The sequence below is a fragment of the Euprymna scolopes genome, chromosome 36 (assembly GCF_053919585.1).
Source record: "Euprymna scolopes isolate OS-2025 chromosome 36, ASM5391958v1, whole genome shotgun sequence".
In the NCBI taxonomy this organism is placed as follows: Eukaryota; Metazoa; Mollusca; class Cephalopoda; order Sepiida; family Sepiolidae; genus Euprymna; species Euprymna scolopes.
The window spans coordinates 18591530-18614346 of record NC_136517.1 but is presented as its reverse complement, the minus strand read 5'-3'; the positions used below and the strand labels follow the sequence as shown (position 1 = coordinate 18614346).

Here is a 22817-nt window from a genome sequence, read left to right as displayed (position 1 = left end):
AAAAACATTTAAACAATTTCTAAATCTGACGTTTCTGAATTTTTGAGATGAAGATTGGTTATTTGTATTATTAGTCATCAGACTACTGTTCTCATCTACACCTCATCAGATACACCTGAAAAAGGTCGGAGGTTATATCGACCGAAACGTGAAAATCACACTCAAGATGAGAACAGCAGTCCGACAATGAATAATTATACAATTTCTAAATCCAAGAAAAAAAAAAAAAATGGCCGTTTTATTTTTAGTTTTTATTTATTCTGATCTGACGGCGGTTTTTCTTTTTGCCGAAGATATTCATTCGGATCATGTTTATCGCTTTCATCATGAATGACACGACGTTTATTTGAATACCACTGTTTCCACAGATTTTCATTGTTCTCTCCGTACAATTTCTCAGTAAGTCTTTTCTCTTCTTCCGTGTCCTTCTCAACGTCAAAAATTCCCAATTGAAATTCCATCATGTCTTTTGTCACAATGCCATCTGTTCTCGTAGCTCCCCGGCTGCCTTGTATGCTGGCATATTCTGGTGGGATCAGTGCAGCAGCTACACAGCGGTGTTCAGCATTCAAAAAGTTGAATGTGGAACAGGCATGTTCCTAAAAAGACAAAATGAGGCAAAGAAAAAAAAAAAAAAGAAAGATTAATGCTTTTAAGAACAAGCCAAGCATGTAGGTCTCCCACCACAAGTTTACTTTCACCATGACTAATGTTTGTGCAAAATTTTTAAAAAACCCATTATTGAGAAAAGGGCACACAAATGAATGGACAAACGATTTTGGGGTAATTTTACCCCCATAGTACTCCTCTAGGTGGGGAGGTAACCAAAGTTATCCCTGAAAAATTGTTCTGGCAAAAATTTACTTTCACCATGACTAATGATTGTGCAAAATTTAAAAAAAAAAAAAAAAAAAAAAAACCCAAGACGTGGTTATTGAGAAAAGTGCAAAACTAGGCCCAATCCTTCTTTTGTGAAAGCGACAAAAAAAAAAAAAAAAATCAACTTTCAGATAAATTATTCATCTGAATAATTGTCCAGAATTAACCCTATATTGAAAACCAAAATAAAGAAAAGTGAGTTATAGTCAGCTAACATACTTTCTAACTTCCGGTGTGGCTGCTACTGAAAAAAAGTGACAAGGCAAATCAGTGGTTCCTTCACTTTTATTGTTCTTCAGTATTTTTCATTGTAAAACAATTTATTGAAATAAAATACAAGAAAAGGACATTATTGAAAACTATACAATAAAAATTAACAAAATTATAGATAAAAATAACACAATTAGTCTTTATTTGAACTTTAAATAACAAAATTTAAAAAATAAGTTTTTATTTTAAATTTTATAAGAAATACAGGGAGAAACACGTGTTTGTACAACACAAAAATGTTTATTTTTCAACAATTTAGTACAAATGATATCAAACAAAATAATAAAATAAAATTTTCACATTAAAAAAATTTAGTTTCTCTCATTTTTATGTATTTTAGTAAAGAAAATAAACAGTTATTAAACATTTCCTAAAATAGATAGCGAAACAATTATTTGGACAGCCTTCTTTTTTCATTATTAAACATTAAATTTTCATTTTTTTACATTCCAGATCATTCTAGAAGGTACTAGTTTGATTTTCAGTGAACTTCTAGTCATTTTCTGCTCAAATCTCTCTCAGAAAACATTGCAACATGGCCAAGCAAAAGGAATTCGAACAGTCCACAAAGGACCGTATTATTTCAGCACATAAAGAGAATAAACGCTACTGATGTATAGCACAAACTTTGAATGTTCCTGTTAGTACTGTAGGCAGTGGCGGCTCATGCCTGAAATTAGTGGGGGTGCTGCTTCAAAAATTTTACGTATTTTTTTAATATCGTGTAAAGGAATTCGAATATATAAATAAATATTTAATCAAATAATAAACAAGCATTCAAATAAATATTCAATTATATAACAAAGACAAATAATCAATCAGAAATGGATAATACGCAAAAACTTTTTATTAAAAGGATTTTTTTTTAATTATGTACACTTTACAGAATAAAAATAATATATATATTTATTCCTTTTAAACTTTTCAGATTAAATAAAAGTTTGCGTTTTTTTTTTCAAACAAACGAAAAACATTTTAAAAAATAACTTACTTTTTATAAAAACAAAAAAGAAAAACTTTGAAATTTTCCTGCCTCCCTACGAGGGTTAATTTAGGAGTTTACTATTTGAAAATAGCGTTTTATTTAATAGTTTTATTTACAAAATTTATTTTTAAAGATGTATTTATAACAAAACGTATTTGTAAATAAAATGGAAAATAAAAAAGTTTACATTTCTATATAGTGAGCAAACAAACAAAAATATTTAAAGATACAAAATTTTATTTACAAATCTTTTAACAACTTGCTTTTTATATAAAAAGAACAGACTTGGCTATTTACTGACCTTCCCATGCCGGTAAAGATCGACATAAAGTTGAGATTCATTATAAGAAAATAGGATGTCATATATAAGCATTATAAAACATCGAATTTTAATGTAGCTTTCTTCCCAAAAAAAACAAAAAAATTAAAATTGTCTCAGTCCAGAAGGATTTCTAATTACTTTTTTTAATGCGTATTATCTGACCCATCTACTAACAAATCCAATGTAAAGTTTAAAAATGCATAATTATAAAAAACTGTTTTGTTTTTTTACTTACAAACACATTTTAATTAAAAAATCTTGTGTAAAAAATCCATTTTTCAAAGTGTAAAACTTCTAACATTGTCCTTGTCGGAGGCAAATAAATGCTAATTTTTTTATATCTAAAACATACACGTTAAAAAGATTTCTAACTAAAATGTATTTTCAACATAAACTGTTTCTTCGCGTTTTTGCTTCTAGAAAAAAATATAAACAGTTTTTTTTTGTAAAGTTTAGTTGTTGCAAAATAAATAGCATTTAAAGAAACAAACAAAAAGGCAGGTAGATGGAAAAGTAACTTTATTTTTATGGTAAGATTTATTTATTGTATATTTGGTTTTTACCCTTGGCCGCGTGTTAGCTTCACTGCTAAATTCCCGAATACTTTTAATAAATAAAAATAAACAGTTTCTGCATATTATATATTTCCGTCTGCTACCGACTTAAATCGCAACGCTAAAAGTGTGCGTATTTAAAAAAAAATAAAATAGCACAATATTTTATGTACAAGAACACGTTATGGGCAGATTTTAATAATAATTTTTAAAAATATAAGTAAACCTACTTTTTTTTTTTCAATAACAATGTTATCATATCTATACAGGCGCAGGCGCACACTCTCAGCAAACCACGAATTTCACGACACGGAACTGCGCTGATCGACAGTTCTTCAAAGAGGCTTTCATCGGCTGCCTAAAGCGTCTAATCCGCGCATGCGTACAAGAGAATTTCATTAAGAAAGTGTAACTGTGGATTTCACAGCGCCAAGCAAGTTTTATTTTTGTTATTATATGCATTTGGAGATACCGACATTAAAGTTAATGATTTTATAATGTACACATAGAAAAAAAAAATAAATAAATAAAATAATAAACAAACGTATTATTTTTAATTTTATCATTAATATTGTGTAGAAATAACTTGGGGGTGCTGCTGCAGTGCTACACTGCAGTCCCACAGCCCCATGCACGAGCCGCCACTGACTGTAGGGTACATTGTAAAGAAGTGGAAAGAGTCAGGTACAACAAAAATAAAACATGCTAAGGTTGGGAGCTCCTCAGAAAATTTCAGAAAGGTGCCAGCAAAAAATCTTCTGAATTGTTTGAAATGATCCTTTTGTGACCCATGAAGAGCTGCAAAAAAAAAAAAAATCTCAGCAGCATGGGCACCAGTGTCTGCAAGATGACCACAAGTAACGAACTGCACAGAGAAAGTCTCAAGCCTCGCAGACCTCACAAGACTCGTTTATTGACGAGAGTTCGCTTTAGACTAGAATCTGCCAAAAAGTATATCAATGAGGATACAACTTTTTTTGATAATGTGATACAATCAGGTGAGACCAAAATTGAGCTATTTGGCAATAATGATGCAAGTCATATCTGATATGTAGACGGTTCTGCATACGACATGAAGAACACTATCTCTAATATACAAAGAGGTTCGGGTTTACTATAACCTTTATATGCAAGCATAAATCATGTAGAATTTCTGCATGAATATAATTACACATAATAGGTAACTAAAGATGATCACCCCATAAGAAAACCGAAAAAACTAATAGGGAATTAATTAAAATGAATGTTTAAAAGAATATGCAAATTAGCTAGATCTTTTGCAGATGAATGCAATTCCACGATCCATATATAAGAAAGTTTTCTTTTCTAGAAGTTTTTTTGATATGAATATCAATATCCCAAATTTTAAGTACAGTTTGTCGATTTTTAGATCGAAAAAAAAAAAAAGAAAAGAAAAAGTGTTCCTACTATTCAACTAGTTTGCAAAGATGGAGTGTGATTTTATTAAACAACAACAAAATAAAATATATGCCATCCAAGAAAATTGCATATGTACGGCACAATCACGTTGGCATACCGGTTCTCGCCAGATCACCGAAGTTAAACAACGTTGAGCCTGGCCAGTGTACCAGATGGGTGACAATTTGGGAAGGCTAGGCGCAGTATGTATCTTCTGAGAAGGTTGGGCGTGGGGCCAGCACCCTCACCCTGTAAAAAAAGAAATTCTCGCTACAAAAACATCTACAAAAGTTGTAGATGGCATATGCCCCACCCCAGGGGCTAAAGGGCTATGGATGAATGGATGGAGAAAATAGTCGACCTATTAAAAAGTCTAGTATCAATAAAAAAGGGGGGGGGGACACAGGAAAAACAAAAACAAAAAAGCAAAAATGGATTAAAAAAAATCACCAATCAACTTATCGAATTGGTGATTTTATATTCCTCTCTCTTCATTGTTAACGGATACTTCATTTATATATTTACAAAATATCGATTAGATATTCAATATCGATTAGACATGAAGAGACTTTAATTTAAAAAAGAAATTCCATGTTTTTGATGTTGCACCTTTTTCCACTTTCTTTCATCGTTGAATGTTTGCGTTAAAGAAAAAGAATGGTTTTCAGATCGCAAAGTTCACCGCATAAGCACACGTAACAAAAACCTGTCCTGTTCCCCTTTTCGACGCTATCACAAACAAGCTTTCTGCAACCAACACCCGATTGCAAAGTGCACGGTACTGACGTCGAGCAGACAAAAAAAAAAAAAATAAAATCGTTATCTAACTGAAGAAATGCTGGCTTTTCACATTGTCAAACCCGATTATGTTTCAATTTGCATAAAACACGTTTTTGTCTCGTGTCGGTGAGGTTTCGAGTTCAAGACTTTCTTTTAAGCGAACGACACCCGCGTTAATCATGCGCACAACTATTTTCTCTACACTACCCTCTGATCTCATGCAAGGCAGGGAGGTAGTATCTGACTTTATCGGGTATTCCTTAGCAATAGTGGGGCAACACACAGCCAGCCCAGGCTACACAGCCAGCACTCGCTTAACAGTGACGACACTTTATATAATACAACCGAATCGCATTTCTTGTTCTTTATTTAAAAGTAAAGACTTTTACGAGGAAAAAAAAAAAAAAACGAATGGTATTTTAATGCGACAACCTTTTCTAGAAAATCCAACCAAATTCCATTTTAACTTCATTCAAAGGTGGCATTTTTTTTTGTTCTTTTTTTAGAAAATCCAACCAAATCGAATTTTTAATTTTTTTATTTAAGAACGACAACATTTTTTTTTCCAGTAAATACAACCGAATTTATTGTCTTGTGTCGGTCAGGTTTCGAGTTTAAGACTTTCTCTTTCTTTTCTTAAGCGAAATGACACCCACGCTAATCATGCACGCAACAATTTTCCCTACAGATTGCAGCACTGAAACAAGAACAAGAACTAACGGAAGCCTTGGTAAACACCGTTAGCGAATTACCAGTTACGCTGGAAGAAATTTAAAAAGCAGCTAAAACCGACGAGTACGCAACCAACATAATAAAACAAGTAAAAGGAAACGAGACGCATAAAAAAAGTATCACCATTTCAATTTGTGACGAGATATTAATGTATGCACAGAGAGAAGTAATACCATTCAACGAAAGAAAGTTTTAAAAGAATTTCATTTAGGTCATCCGGGTATATCCAAAATGAAATCACTAATGAGAAGTTTTGCCTACACGCCGTAAATGGATAAAGACATTCGGGATTTGGTAAGGCGTTGTAAAGGGTGTCAATTATCACCACCAGTAAAAACTCAGTCCTTGCCAAAGACGGATATCCCTTTGGTTATGCATTGATATGGACTACGGCATAATCATCTTGACACATGGGTTCCCACTGGATCACCGAAGTTAAGCAACGTTGAACCTGGTCAGCACTAAATGGGTGACCATTTGGGACTTCCAGGTGCTGTATGTGCTCTCCGCTTATCTCGGCATTGTTTCCAGTCGTCCTGGTCTTCTCCTTGCCACTGAACTCAAACAGTGCTGATTCAGGAGAGGTGTGGTTGGCGATTGCGCAACCCTTGCCTCACAATTACACACACTACTGCCCCTAAGGGGTATCCTTTGTCTTTCAAGACTGACCGGAAGCATGTGGGATATGGACTACGCAGAACCATTAAATTGGTATCATTATTTAGTGATCGTGGATAGCAACTCTAAATGGCCGGAGATTTTCCAATATAAACACCCAGCAGCTGCAAATACGACAAGAGCGCTAAACGAAGTATTTAATCGACTGAGAATACAGAATATCATAGTAAGTGACAATGGAACGATGTTCACCGGGAGTGAATTTAAAGTTTATTGTGATTCCGTAGCGATCGAACTTGTAAAACCGACGTATAACGGACAGAAAGGTTTGTCGATAGATTCAAATTTAGAATTTAGAATTGCACGCCTGTGGAACTGTCTTCCGTTTTCATGCTTTCCAACTGACTACAATCTGATTGTTTTCAAGTCCAACGTAAACAAGTTCTTGATGAGCCATTCCACTTAAGTTAACAAATTTCCCGAATTTCCATTACTAACGATTACTATATTGTCCAATTAACTACTGTACACTCTTAACCCTTATCCTCGAGTGGTTTCTGGGCCTTGATGTGAACTTATCGCCTGTCGAGATCATGTATGCAAGGAAAATACGTTCAATATTCTACAGGTGGTTGCCGAATAGAAGAAATATACGAAAATGAAGACTAACGACAAATCGTATAAAGAAGGGGATGAAGTCGTCTTTAAGGCTGGAAAAATGGTTTTGGTAAGATGGTATTGTAACTATAAGTGAATTGAAAGTTTATTATGATTCGTTAGCGATCGAACACATAACCACACTGATGTACAACCCTCGATCTGACGGACAGGCAGAGAGGGTTGTTGATACATTTAAACGAGCATTAAAAAAAGCGAACAGATTTGATACTGAACAGAAAAATATACAAGCTTTTCTGATGGCTTACAGAATAATGCCAAATCAGACTATCAAGAGAAATTCATCGCCTACCGACATCATGTATGCAAGGAAAACACGTTCAATATTTGCCAAATAGAAAGAAGACCTATACGAAAAGAAAGATGAACTATAAATCGTATAAAGAAGGGATAAAGTCTTTTTTAAGAAGTATCAGACTGGAAAATGTTTTTGGGAGGATGGTATTGTAACTAGAGGAATCGGGAGAGCAAAGTGTAGTATCTGTTCTTCAGATGCTGCACTTCAATTTCTTGTTCTCTTTTGGTGGAGGAGAAATCCTTCACGACTGAGACAATTTTTATTTTTGTACCTTTTCTCCACGTTAAAAAACGACCCTGGTGTCTAACTCTGTAGTAAATAGGTACATAATTCGAGGAGCAAAGTTTGTTTGTAAGAAACATAGTGATCAATTGAGAACCTGATACAGAGAAATTGTTCACAGTGATAAAGAAATACCAACGGAGGTATTGTATGAATCTTTTCAAATAAAATCACCCATGAACACGGTGATACCGATGAAGGAAAAAAAAAAAAAAAACGAAACAAACAATCCGAGCATGCGTCCTCCCTTCACGAGTAAAAACAATTACTTTCACTAGAACTAATGTTTGTGAAAGATTTAAAAAAAATCCAAGGTGTGATTATTGAGAAAAATGCAGACAGATGAACGGAGGTGAATGACTAGGTCCAATCCCTCCTTCGTCGCAGGGACCAAGAAACTACTGTTCTTCTAAATGTGAAAGTACACGGACTGAGGAGAGAAATAGTAGAATAAAAAGGAAGAAGGCTAAACGCCTACGTCTTGATCCCACAAGACACAAATACTGAAAGCAAAATTGGGTGAAGAATTTAGCTCGGGGGAGGGGGTGATATAGTGGGAGATCCTGACACCCCCTTAGAATGAATTACTCAGACTATAAAAGACGCTAAAAAGCGGTAATCAAGCGGGGAGCAAGTAAGTATTGATACAACGGCATTCAAGATACGGTCGAGTGGCAATGTCTTGTTACATTGTATCTTTGTACAATAAACTTGTTATAACTTAACTCTGTGTGTTGAGTTTCATTTCATATTAATTATATTCCTCCAGAGATATAGTTACATTCCAAGATCCAAGGTTTTGCTTATTTTACAAATCAGTTCTTTCAAAACTTCAGTATATTTTACATTTTTATCTTACATATACTCATCAGGAAAAAACGGAAATTTTCCCAAAAAGAAATAAACACAACCATTGGAGGAGGGGGATTTAAAACTGATGAGTGCAAATAAATATGCAGTTTGTTATACAAATTAGTGTTTGCTGTATTGCTCTCGGTTGACATTGTTTGCAAGTGTGTCCGCAAATTCGAAGAGACAAATACGAGATGCATTCAATAAGTTTCCAGACTTTTTTCGTACGGGCACTCTTATTTATAGTACACACATGAAACTCTAGTCTCTTTCGAAGTAATCTCCTCCAGCTGCAATGCACTTGTACCGTTTCAACAACTTCTGGAAAGCCCCATGGAAGTTCTCTTGTGTGAGCATGTCAATGACCCTCATCACAACCTCGTTCATCTCCTCAATTTTCTCATAACGACAACCTCTAAGGTTTTTCTTGAGCTTAGGTCATAACCAAAAGTCACAGGGAGCAAGGTCTGGACTATAGGGAGGGTGAGGAATTGTCTTGATGCCCATCTTGCTTAAATAGTCTGTGACAAAGATGAAGTTGTAGACTGGTGTATTTGCACAACACTGCCACATCTTCAGTTCCTCGTGAATAATTGTGTGTACAGTTCCCACACTGACATCATAACAGTGCACTTATTGTCTATATAGACACACGACGGTCCTTATCCATGAAATTCTTTATTTGGCCAATCAACTCTGCTGTTCTGACTTTCTTACTCCTCCCACACCTCTCATCATCCCTCATAGACTCCCTGCCTTCTTTGAATCTTTTATGCTACTCAAAAACTGATGCTCGATTCATGCAAGACGGTCCAAAAGCAACCTGAAGCATTCCATACGCTTCTGTCGCATTTTTTCCAAGTTTAAAACAGAATTTTATTGCACATCGTTCTTCTAAAGTATCCCCACGTCCAGATATTCATCAGCTGTAACAATCAGGCTTTAGTAGGATGCATTCCAATTCCTGCTGTAGAGTTGTTATTTGAACGTGAAATCAAAAATTGGTCAGTCATATTATAAGATGTATAGCATAACATACTGAATTTTCAAGAGTCTACGTCAATTTTAAATGCCTGTACAAAAAAAAAGTCTGGAAACTTATTGAAGGCACCTTGTATAAGTGTATGTATTGTTGTTCGTTAAGCTGTTCCTCAATTTTTTAGGCCAATGGTGCACTATGGTTGAAGCCAAATGTGCGAATGAGTCTGCACGGCTGTTAAAACGCAATATCTATAAGTAGGACTGCATATTAAAGAGGCCAGTTGAAATGAGTATGTGCTGTCGCCGGAGCGGAGCATCATTTGAGATGAGTCTCTTAGTGGAGTTAATCAACACTTTCCGAATAATTAATACGTATAAATGTAGTTATACTGGTTTGAACTGGCGCAACATCTTTCGGCGCTTGTCCAAAATCCCCACTCTGTATGAAAAAAAAGAAAGAAAGAAAGCAAGAACAATATGTATCATGCACACATCCGTGATGGAAAAATATCGTACACCAAAAATCACGTAAATTGATCAAGTAGTTTTATTTTTTATAACGAACACCATTCTTAAGCTAATTTGAGTTTTTTCAACGCTCCTTCCCCATGTTAAGAAAGGCTTTCTAAAATGTCCGTTTTTGGAGTTATCTCCCTTGTTCCTGCAGATTGTTTTCAAGGTGAGATCGCAAGATCGTTGCTCGTAGTTTAGCCATAAAAGTTAATTTTTTTAAAACTACTTGATTAATCAACTTTTCTTAGCTGAAATCGAGGCTAGAATTTGGGACCCATCTTTAAACTTACCCCGACGGATTGTTTTATCATGTTTATAATTAACTTTCTTTCTTTTGGGAACCTTTTAATATTTCCAGAAGAAGGACAATTTTTTGAGGGAGGAGGGCATTTTCTTCCAAATTCACGTCAAATTATACCGTTAATACTACAAGGAAGTGTGTAAAATTTTAAACTTTTTTTTGTGTGCTTTTTCGCTATAAGGACAAAATTCTAAAATCGAAATTTTGAATTTCAAGTGAAACCAATGGTATTTACTTAATTGTATGGCCTGGGTATTTATAAGAGAAGGATTAGGGGAGGAAAGGCTGCCATAGAGGCCACAACCAAGAATACCTGAAATGAATAACGTTGGAAGCGTGTAGATTCTGACTCCATATAAAGACAGACGAATATTGAAGGTTGAGAACCGATTTTATTTACTACCAACAATTTGTATTAGGAGAGGTAAAGTGTTCGTAGGATGGAATGTGATTTAACAAAGGAGATGAATGTTCGTAAAATGTTTGTAGGTATGTATGAATTGACAGGAATGAATGTTTGTAAACTGTTTGTAGGTATGTATGAATTGACAAGGAATGAATGTTCGTAAAATGTTTGTGGGTATGTATGAATTGACAAGGAATGAATGTTCGTAAACTGTTTGTAGGTATGTATGAATTGACAGGAATGAATGTTTGTAAACTGTTTGTAGGTATGTATGAATTGACAAGGAATGAATGTTCGTAAACTGTTTGTAGGTATGTATGAATTGACAGGAATGAATGTTTGTAAACTGTTTGTAGGTATGTATGAATTGACAAGGAATGAATGTTCGTAAAATGTTTGTGGGTATGTATGAATTGACAAGGAATGAATGTTCGTAAAATGTAACTTATCTTTTAGACGATGGAGAGGGTCAGGGTAGGCCGGTCATCCTGCTGTCGGTGATGCATGTCCTGGCTTGTAACTGGAAAGCGAGGGACTTCTTTCATCAGCTCTAGCAGCCCAGCGTCTTCGTCGTCTTTCTCCTCCTCTCCCTTCTTTGGTTTGTGTGAATTAGGCATCGTTTCGAATTGAAGGCGTTTGGCCCATAACATGAGAGCGTAGTCGGCTTCAGTTCACGGGTGCCTTATTTCTTTTTCTTCTTTTTCTCTTTAGGTCGGGTGGGAGAATGTCCGTGCGTTCACTTACGCAGCAGGGCGAAAATCTTCTGTTCCCCCCTCCTGGTTCCCTCAAATACCTCGTTTTTATAGTGGCAAACTGGCTCCCAGCGACTGTGATATTTGAGGTGTTTATTTTAGGCGCGGAGCTCTGCCATTGGTTGATAATTATTTTGTGGTTATCTTATTTTTTCTTCCCAAGCGGAAGCGATGCGTGGAGCCATGTGCAAACGACGATATTTTATTTTGTCTCTCATGGTGGATGCGTTAACATCTGGTTGCCAATTCTCATCATGTTCCCACAATTCTTATGTCGCAATAATGAACATATCCAAAAATTACAACAAAAAAACAAACAAAAAAAAGACAAAAAAAACGAAGGTAGAAAATTACTAATGGAAACAGTTTTTAAAGAAAATTAGCAAAAAGTGGAAGTAGACTACCAAACTCCTCCGCCAGTTTCGGCTTTCACTGAAAGTTTTGCTAGAAAAATAATCAGAATAATTTGTAGCGTAACAAGGGAGGTAATTATTTTCTGAAAACTTAAAATCCTTGGTCAAGGATTAGAGTGTAGTATCCGTTCTGATGCTAAACTCAAGCTAATTTGTCCTTAGTCAACGGAGGGGGGAACCTTTGCATACTAAGACAATTTTATTTTTGCCTACTTGCAGAGTGCATCTTTTTTTAGGGGGGGGGGAGATGATTTCTCCCCACATTAAAAACGACATTGTGTCACATTTAGTTTTTGTAGGGAAGCAAATAAATACCTACTTCCTTTGTTTTTTACGTCACATATAACAAACAAATATGGCGGAGTTTGTTTTTTTTGGATAAAGCTTAAAAATCTTGTTTTATTTAATAATACAGTAATATTTTACTGTTTGCAATGACAAGTAGATAACATTGCTTTTAGTTGAAATTGACACAAGAAGATACCATCGTTTTTTTCTAACGAAAATTAATTTTCGCAACTGCAGAATTTCGCTCTGAAAACAAAGAAGCATCTCATCGATTACAAACGTAACTTGTAGATTTAAAAAAAAAAAAAAAAAATTGAAAAAAATTATCTTTTATGACTTTTATCGTCGCGGATCAATTTTCAATGATAACTTTCTACTAAATTGAACACCCACTTTGTGGCCATCTCTCTCACGTGACCAGTGAATATTCCCGTCTAAAAAGGGGTTACGGTAAATTTTTACTTTCTTTCCAAAAACATTAAAAAAAGAAAAAAAGTGCAACAAAATAAATAAATAATTTTTCGTTTCATTTCGTTTTCGAGTCTTCGGTTCGTTTTTTAAGTTTGATGAGCACGATTTTTTTAGTGGTGATTTGGCCAGGGTATTCCGATAGCAGTATCAGAATTTTGGGGGAATTTTCAGCCGAGTCGCCATTTTGAATAGACACCTATCTTTCTTTCAGATTTTAATAATATGAAAACGTAATTTAAACCCGTAAATTTTATTTCAATAAAACGAGCAAAGACCAAATTTTAATATCATAAAAGCTTTAATAGAGAAATAAACAATTTTATTTATTTTTCCTTCGATTTCTTCACTTAACATTACACGGATTGTCGAACAATAACATTACTTGAATCTTACGATAATTATTTTAACGGCAAAATAAAGAACTTACCTGGTTAATGAGTAAGATATGCTTTCTTTTAATCTTCCTGTATGAGAATTTATTCATATTTATGTATTATAATCCATGTATTTTTTTAATGGAAGGATTTTTCCAACACATATCGCGACACCGCGTGTCTTTCAAGAAAGTTGTAAAGACACCGGATGTTAAAAATTATCACTTTCTTATCTACGGAAGCCTATAAGTGTAAAAAAACACTATCTCGATATTGGATTATATTCCTTCAAATTTTCCACTTTTAAAGGTTTTCGGAGGCGCTGAAAACAGAAATAACCATTTATATATACGGCAAACGAAACTAGTAGTTTCCAAGATAAAAAATTTTACAAATGGTCACAAAGTGGGGGTCACTTTTCTATAATGATGTGACGTCAAATGGGCACCCACTTTATGGCCACATTGTAATGAACAGATTTGGCCGTAATTTTAAAGGAATTTTCGAGGGTGGCTTCATATTGACCCTATATGAATAAAGGGTGGAATTCTTCATATTTACCCTATATGATTAAACAAATATTTAATGTAATAATAACAATAATAACAAACCAAAACACGTCTTCCTTATAATATAAGTTTTTTATTCCGTTTTGTATAAAATAAACGAAGGTTTATGTATATATCAAAAACATAAACAGAACACTTTAGGATTGACATTTCCTATTTTCCAATGTAAGTAAGATTTTAATCAAATAATTTCTTATAAATTCTTCAAAGATGTGAGAAATTAAGCAGAAAGACAAAGAAATTCGATTTGAATTTATTGAAATAAAAAAGAAATTGAGTTTATTTTAAATTCAGGGGAAAAAAATTAAGATAAGTTTGCAAATGTCTTTAAAACAAGAAAATAAATAAAATTTTCCAGCGTACATTTTGAAATCAGAATAAAAGTTTATATAATTTTATTTAAAACAAAATAAGAAAATATAAATTCTCTTTAGACAGATTTAAATTCCAGAATAAAAAGTTTTTCAATATTTTTTTTTTTTTTTTTACAAGAAAATAAATTTTTCCAGCAGACACTTTGAATTCAGAATAAAAGGTTTGGATTCAATTTTTTTTTAAACAATAAAAAAAGAAAATCTAAATTTCCTTGGACAGATTTATAAAACATGATAGAAATTTTGCAATAATTTTTTTTTTTACAAGAAAATAAATTTTTCCAGCAGACAGTTTGACTTGTAAAGGGAGATAACTTGTCCTTTTTTTTATTTTGGCGCCTTTACGCTATCGTACATGAAAACTGGGATTTTTCATTTTTGGATTTACACGGATTACGAAATGACGAAGATATGCAATGTTATTTTTTTTTTTTAATATCTTAAAGAAATACCTGAATTTTTTATTTATTATACTATAAATCTGCATTATCGGGTTTCGTCTTTTTTTTTTTTTATATCGAAAAAAAGGAAACCAGGAATTAAATATAAAAATATACACTGACCGAACATTAATGACTGGAAAATTCTAAACAAAACTTAAGCTTCCACGTAAAAAAAAAAACCAAAAAAAAACACATGGTTATCGAAAAAGAAGGATTTACATTTTGGACTTTACCGGTAAATTTACAGATAAGTGATATTTTTTTGCTGTTTTAAATTTGAGTATTTTATTTATTCATGTTTTATCTTCAATTTGTGATATATAAAACGTGTCGACCAAAATTAATTATTAAAATTCTCATAGACATTTCAAAATGGGGGGGGGGTAAATTTATAAAACAACGTTTGTCTAAAATATTATATTCAGTTTATCGGAAAGAGCATAAAATTTTACATCCACCCTGAAAAAAACGTAACAATTGAACGAATAGGAAAATTTGATAGATTTTTAAAGTTTAAAAATTGAAAAATATTCATCTCATAAAAATCAATTGATTTCATTACGTAACAAAATGGCTCCCAGAGCGCATGCACGCACTTTGTAAACACTGTTTTTTAAACAATGAAAAATAATATTTCTATTATTTTTTAAACAACTTAAATAGTTTATTTTGGAAGCATATTCTATAAAGAAAATAAATAACCCACTTTAGAAAGAGAAATTACGAGTTTTCTATATTTTATTCGCAGTTTTCTGTTAGGGGTGTCAAAAATTCCCCCAAAATTCTGATACTGCTAGTATTCCGATAGTTACATTTACCCATTTTCGATCCAAATAAATAAACAGGGGTAATGTTGACCGAAATCATAATTCGTTCTTTCTAAAATAATATCGGGGGGAAATACGTATTTTCTGGTAAATGCGTACCTGAACTAAAACTAACTAAATAAAAAAATAATAGGTCAATGTCAAGTTTCTTTCCAACTCCCCCAAAAACTTTAAAATGACGACTTTTCTGGGTTTTCGGTGGTGCTGTAAACGAATATCACATTTAAATTTGGGGCAGATAAGTAGTTTTCATGATATGAAGAAATTACTTTTTTAAAAAGTGGTGTATCACTTTCCTATATAAATTTAACGTACAATGAGAACCTATGGCCTCTGCATTTATAAAAAAAAAATAGGGGTAGGAAAGGATGCCATAGAGGTCACAACAAAGAATACATGAAATGAACAACGTTGGAAGTGTGTAGATTCTGACTCCATATAATTAAAGACGGACAAATATTGAAGGTTGAGAAACGATTTTATTTACTACTAACCGTTTGTATTAGAAGAGGCAAAGTGTTTGTAGGATGGAATGTGATTTAACGAAGAATGGATTGTCCGATGAAGATATTTGACAGTTTGTATGACGGTGAAATGTTTGTAGAATGTTTGCAGGTATGTAAGATTTAACAAGGAATGAATGTTCGTAAAATGTTTGTAGGTATGTATGAATTGACAAAGAATGAATGTTCGTAAACTGTTTGTAGGTATGTATGAATTGACAAGGAATGAATGTTCATAAAATGTAACTTATCTTTTAGATGATAGAGATGGTTAGGGTAGGCCGGTCATCCTGCTGTCGGTGATGCGTGTCCTGGCTTGTAACTGGAAAGCAGGTGACTTTTTCATCAGCAGCTAGCAGCCCGTTTGTATGAATTAGGCAGTGTTTAGAATTGAAGGCGTTTGGCCCATAACATGAGAGCGTAATCGGCTTCAGTTCACTGGTGCCTATTTCTTTTTCTTCTTCATTATGTCTCTTCAGGTTTGGTGACAGAATCCGTCCATACGTTCACTGACGCAGTGGGGCGAGTTCTCTTCTCTTCATCTCTTTAGGTCGGGTGGGAGAATCTGTCCGTGCATTCACTGACGCAGCAGGGCGAATCTCCTCTTCCCTCCTGGTTCCCTAAAAACCCTCGTTTTATAGTGGCAAACTGGCTCCCAGTGACTGTGATATTTGAAGTGTTTATTTTAGGCGTGGAGCTCTGCCATTGGTCGATAATTATTTTGTGGTTATCTTATTTTTTTCTTCCCAAGCAGAAGCGATGCGTGGAGCCATGTGCAAAAGACGATTTTTCATTTTGTCTCTCATGGTGGATGCATTAACATCCGGTTCGCTGCTAATTCTCATCATATTCCCACAAACCCACTTTCTAACCACCTAGTAATTTCTTCATATCATAAAACAAATTTAACTGTGATATTCGTTTTCAGCACTCCCAAAAACCGGCACTGTTTTTTTTTACTAAGAGATTCGTTCATTTTTTACAAGTTAGGACGCTAATAATGCTGTCAGTAAGCTTACACGAGCGGTTTACAAAAATATACTTTTGTTTTTAGTTCCGTTTTTTTTTTTGTTTTTTTTTTTTTTGTTTTTTGTTTTTTTGAGAAGGGTATTCAATTATAGAATTTGTATAGTTTTTAGCAAGTGCTTCCATAGTTTAATTAACCGTTTTTCCGTAAATAACATGCCGACACTAACCATTAAAGCAGAAGAATCGTTTAATATTTCACAAAAATTCTCTTTACATTGGGGGCGGTGGAGAGGCGGGTGGTTTTGTGCTGTTCGAGAGGGTAGGTGTATCAGAATTTGGGGGAAATTTTTGACACCCCTAACACAAAACTGCGAATAAAATATTTAAAAACATCGTAATTTCTCTGCTTAAAGTCGGTTATTTATTTTCTTTATGGAATATACTTCCAAAATAATTATTTAAAGTTGTTTAAAAAATAATAGAAATATTATTTTTTATTTTATTTAAAAAAAAAAACAGTGTTTACAAAATGCCGGCACGCCTTCGTGCAGCCATTTTTTTACGTAATGAAATCAATTGAATTTTACGAGTTAAATATTTTCAATTTTTAAACTTTAAAAATCTATCAAAATTTTCCTATAGGTTCGATTTTTACGATATTTTTAGGGTCAATATGAAATTTTATGCTCTTTCCAATAAACCGAATATAATATTTTAGATAAACGTTTTTTTTTTATTCACCCCCCCCCCATTTTGAAATGTCTATTAAAATTTAAATAATTAATTTACGCACCAAAGTTTTATATATCACAAATTGAAGATAAAAGATCAACAAATAAAATAAATAAAATATTCTAATTTAAAACAAAACAAAAAAAAAAGAAGTGTTTTTTGGAAATTTACCTGTAAAGTCCAAAGTGTAAAACCCTTTTCTTTTTTTAAGCCACGTTGATTTTTTTTAAGTGGAAGCTTATGTTCTGCTTACATTGTAAAATAAATATTGGACGCTGATGACATGTTTTCTATCTCATTCAGTGTTTTCTTTTTTTAGATTTAAAAAAAACTTCACTCGTTAAAGTAGAATTAAAATATATTAAATCAAAAATTCATGTATTTATTTGAGAAAAGGAGAAAAAAAAATTCATCGACTGGTTTGTTTTTTTTTAAGGCAAAAACTTATAAGTAAGACTTGACTAGTTTTTAACTATGGGGACACATATTTCTTCACGCACAAGGCTAGACGGCTAACTCAAACGTGTGACTTTTATGTCATTCTGTCCATCCGTATTTAAAAACAAGAACAAGCACTACTTCCGGCATTTTGCTAACACATAACAATGCTTATGTAAGGGCGGCCTTTTCAAATAGTTTTAAAAAAATTCTTTTATTTAAAAAATAATTGGAATTTAAAATATAAATATGGATAAATTCTTAACAATGAAGAATGGAAGTACTCATTGAATAGTATTTTTTATAGGTAAGTGATTTTTTTAATTTATATATACATATATTTATCGAAGCAAGTTAAAATTCGTTGATTTTCTTTAAATATTTTTTTAAAGAAAACCGATTTAAAAAAACAAATATTGCATAATTTGCTATCAACCCTGTTATTTTTTTTTTAATTTGGTCTTTGCTTCTTTAATTGAAAAGAATTAGGGTTTGAATTACATTTTTCAAGTAGTTATAAGCTGGGAAAGATAGGAGGTCGAATTATTCAATTTAGTAGTTATAAGCTGGGAAAGATAGGAGGTCGAATTATTCAATTTTTTTACCACGCATTTTTAATGTTGTTTTCTGACACATCTATCGGGAGGGTTACTAAAAAAATAGATAAGTTAACAGAGAATATAATTATATTCTGTTTCTTACGTCACATAATGAACGTAATTTAAAATAGTGGACAAATTTTATTCCTCATCAAACTTTATCGAAAACTGCTTTTCATTAATAATTATTTTCCTACCTTGGTAATCTTCAAGATCAGTGCTCGGAAAAATATCAAGCTATCACAATCAACCGTATCCACTTCTGGTAGCTTGATTATTTTCCGAGCACTGATCTTGGAGATTACCCCTACGTTATCGTTTCCATAATTGTTGGATATTTTACTATTTGCGACATGGCAATTACGTAGAATCATTTGTTTCACTTGAAATTCAATATTTTATTCGTTTTTATAATATAGAAGCATCAAATTTTATTTTCGTCTCTACATTTATATCTCCGTCGATCATAAAGGTACCCGTATATATGTTCCGCAACGTAGGACTCTTTTTCAGCTTTCTTCAACATTTACTCGTCCCTTAATATGAAAAGAGAAGCTTTTCTTTTTCATACATAGGTAATTAAAAACGTCCAACCTCTACTGACGTGACACGCGTTGCGACGAGGAGGGGCCACACTGGCCCTTTAGTCGGTCTTCTGTCTTGCTCCTGCCATTACTCAGCCTTTAAACCTTTCTCTTACCATTCCCCTGCCTCAGCCTCCCCCGCCTTCTTTCTCTCTGCCTCTTTTGACTGTAACCACTACAGCCTCCTCCTACCACGGTGTAATTTATACCTCGCACTATTCCCATCTACTACTATTCGGACTCAGATAAACGAGGAAAAAACCCAATGCTAATCCCTCCACACCAAACTTACGCATATCCAAGATAGCGATACAACGGAACTTACACTTATGACGGACACATCGGAAATAGCAGTAGGAGCTGTCATTCACCAAATTTCTGACAAAAAAATGACCCCTATTTTATTCTTCTCTGTCAAGTTAAACAAAGCGCAGATTAAATATAGCACTTTCTCGAGAGAGTTACTTGCAATTTACCTTGCAATTAAGCACTTTAAACATCTCCTCGAAGGCAGAAAATTTTCCATTTATACGGATCATAAACCTCTAACATTTGCCCTACACACACATGTCGATAAATATGGTCCACGAGAAATTCGACATCTGGACTTTATAGCCCAATATTCTACCGATATACGGTACGTAAAAGGACAAGAAAACGTTGTAGCTGACGCTTTATCTCACGCAACAATTGCTGCTTTAAATTCCACTCCACTAAGTATGGAATTAATAGCACAAGAGCAATTAACTGATACCCCGCTCCCAGCTATAATGGACAAAACTTCACTGAAGCTGAAAGAAATGCTGATACCATTCGGAACAACAAATTTCTATTGCGATGTTTCACAAAAACACCCTCGCCCTTATATTTCACCCAGCCTCAGACGACAAGATTTCCAGCACTTCCACAATTTGTCCCAACCCGGAAAACGTGCCACCGTGAAATTAATACGGGAACGTTTTGTTTGGCCAAATATGAATACGGACATCCGGAGTTGGACCAAAACTTGCATTCCTTGCCAAAAAAAACAAAGTTCACAGGCACACAAAATCACCTTCAGGAACTTTCAGTATACCAGATGCTAGGTTTACACATGTTCATATCGACTTGGTTGGACCCTTGCCCACTTCAAAAGGACATACCCACATCCTTACTATAGTCGATAGATTCAGCAGATGGCCGACAGCAATACAAGTGAAAGACATATTAGCTGCAACAATAGCCAGAGCGATTTTACAACATTGGATAGCGATTTTCGGAGTACCCTCCGTAATCACAACGGATAGGGGCTCACAGTTTCAATCAACTCTTTTTGCTGAATTCAACCATTTGTTGGGAACAAAGCACATTAAGACTACGGCTTACCATCCTTGCACAAGCAGTATGGCAGAATGATTTCATAGACAATTAAAAGCATCTTTGGCTATAAACGAAAACAAATCGGATTGGTCAGACAACTTGCCACTCATTCTCCTAGCAATTCGCAACACTGTGAAGGAAGATTTGCAGAGCACACCTGCAGAATTAGTTTTTGGATCAACACTGATTTTACCAGGACAATTCTGCAAAAACAATACAGACATTTCCCCAATGACAACTTTTGTGACGGACTTAAAACATAAAATGTCACGATTAAAATTTACTCCAACCAAAAAGCCAGACACAAACATTTTCGTCCCAGGCGATATTCACACCTGTAAATACGTTTTTATCAGGAACGACGCAGTAAAAAATCCACTATGTCCAAATTATTCCGGACCTTATTTAGTTCTCGACAGAAGTAAAAAGTATTGTACCATATTAAAAAGAGAAAAAAAAAAGACACTATTGCAATAGATAGACTTAAACCTGCATTCATAGACGAACAATTACACATTTCTCCTAGTCCAATAAAAGAACATACACACTCAGAAACGGACAAAGAAATTACAAAAAACAACACACCACAAACAACAACAAAAACTGGTCGAAAAGTTAATTGCCAAAACATTTCAAACAATACATAACTTATTTTAAAAAAAAAACAAAAAAAATATACATAAAAAAACAAAAACGAAATACGTTTCTCTTGTATATATATTTTTTTTTTTCTCCCCAGGAGGGGGAGTCTTGTTCAAACATGTTTTCCCTCACATATACACACCCACATGTACGCACGCACATATGCACATCCTCATACACACACCCACATGTACGCATGCATATACACACAGACACGTACTTATATTCACGTTTACGTATATACACTCACATTCACGTGCATACACACACACATGCTAACGTACACACATGTACGCACACATACACGCACATGTACGCACACATAGGAAACGTCATTTCCCCTTAAAGGAATTCTAAACATGCGCAGTCAGAACACTCACCCCGATATAAAAGTCAACATAACCATTCAACTTACCTCTTTCTTCCCTTTTTGCCTGGGTTCATCAACCAGGCAAGTTCGGCGTCCATAGCTCTTGGCTTGAAGACTTTTCCACATGGACGACTGCTATCATGAACGCACGGTTTTGCTGAGGCCAACACTCCCTTTTCTATTTCCCTTTCTACATGTTGACTGCCATTTCTTGTCCTCTACTTAATTCCTTTCTTTTCCACGCGCGTAGTCGTCAACGACTGAATGAACACGTATTTCACCTAAACCCCTTATTTTCGATAGAAAATAAACGACATGTTTATTTTATCCAGCAATTGAGTTTTGTTTTCTTCATTCAATTCGTTTCATTATTTTCTTTTGTAGCGAGTTAGGATATTTATATCCTGGTCCGCAACAAGGTGAATGATTCACGCCAAGTCATGTTGGGTGATATAACGTCTCACAATGACGGAGTCTCTTAGACACGTGTCAGGCTGGAGAAATCTGAAGAGAAACAGATTTGATTTTTGTGGGCGAATCATTATAGATGGGTGTTCTGAAATATTCCAGTCTGTTTGTTGTATCACTGCGCATGGAGCGCAACATAGTTCCTTTATCGCATGTGCACGAATGGGCAAATTACGACGTTGTAATCTTGCGCATTCTGATATCCATCGGTGTTGAAACAGTGATTTCTATGAAAATGTCTCTGCTGAAGATTTGTTTTATATGTAGCGATCTCTACAGAGTAAACACGAAAAGTATTGATATAGTCCCTTATAGATAAAAGGAAATATCATCAGTGGTAGTATATTATTTACATTGGAGAGAGAGAGAGAGAGGGGGGGGAGAGAGAGGGGAAGACTGGTGATAATGCCAGGATGAGAGAATTGGAAAGATTAGTTTTTTTTTCCTTCTCCTAGACTTGTTACACAATCAATGTCTGACTGAATATTATTTAATTCATAGCTGGATTATCAAGATGATGAGTGAAAGTGATATATTAGCCTCAACAGAACTCGAATCCGGGCACGTTAGTTTAAAATACTAGTTCCCAATTTCCTCATTCTGATCTTGACCTTCAATATTTACAAGGGCCGTAACTCTTCATGAATTTTTTTTTTCTCCTCACAAGGTGACATTCTAAATTCCATCGCAATTTTCGAGTGTTTATGTTTAATAAAAGCAATATTGTAGCTTGTTTCATTAATAAACGACGATTTTCGAGGCGATTATAATT

The 22817-nt window shown here is 34.1% G+C and overlaps 2 protein-coding genes across 3 annotated transcripts in view; one reads left to right on the top strand and one right to left on the bottom strand.

Moving 5' to 3' along the window:
- Positions 1 to 236: 236 nt before the first annotated feature.
- Positions 237 to 22660, bottom strand: LOC145260378 (uncharacterized). 2 transcript variants are annotated; one of them, XM_080118324.1, is made up of 2 exons: positions 21623 to 22660; positions 237 to 599 (listed from the first exon to the last, which is right to left on the bottom strand). In XM_080118324.1, exons 1-2 carry the CDS (start codon positions 21701 to 21703, stop codon positions 252 to 254), a joined length of 429 nt encoding a protein of 142 aa, XP_079974450.1. In that variant the 5' UTR covers positions 21704 to 22660; the 3' UTR covers positions 237 to 251. The 2 variants fall into 2 exon arrangements, with proteins under 2 accessions (XP_079974450.1, XP_079974451.1); XM_080118325.1 differs by lacking the exon at positions 21623 to 22660 and adding an exon at positions 13222 to 13336.
- The window catches only part of LOC145260377 (NADH dehydrogenase [ubiquinone] 1 alpha subcomplex assembly factor 3-like), a 29016-nt gene continuing 28801 nt past the window's right edge, over positions 22603 to 22817 (top strand). The window contains exon 1 of the mRNA XM_080118323.1: positions 22603 to 22712. The gene's annotated coding sequence lies outside the window, so the exon portion shown is untranslated. The remainder of the gene's footprint in view (positions 22713 to 22817) is intronic.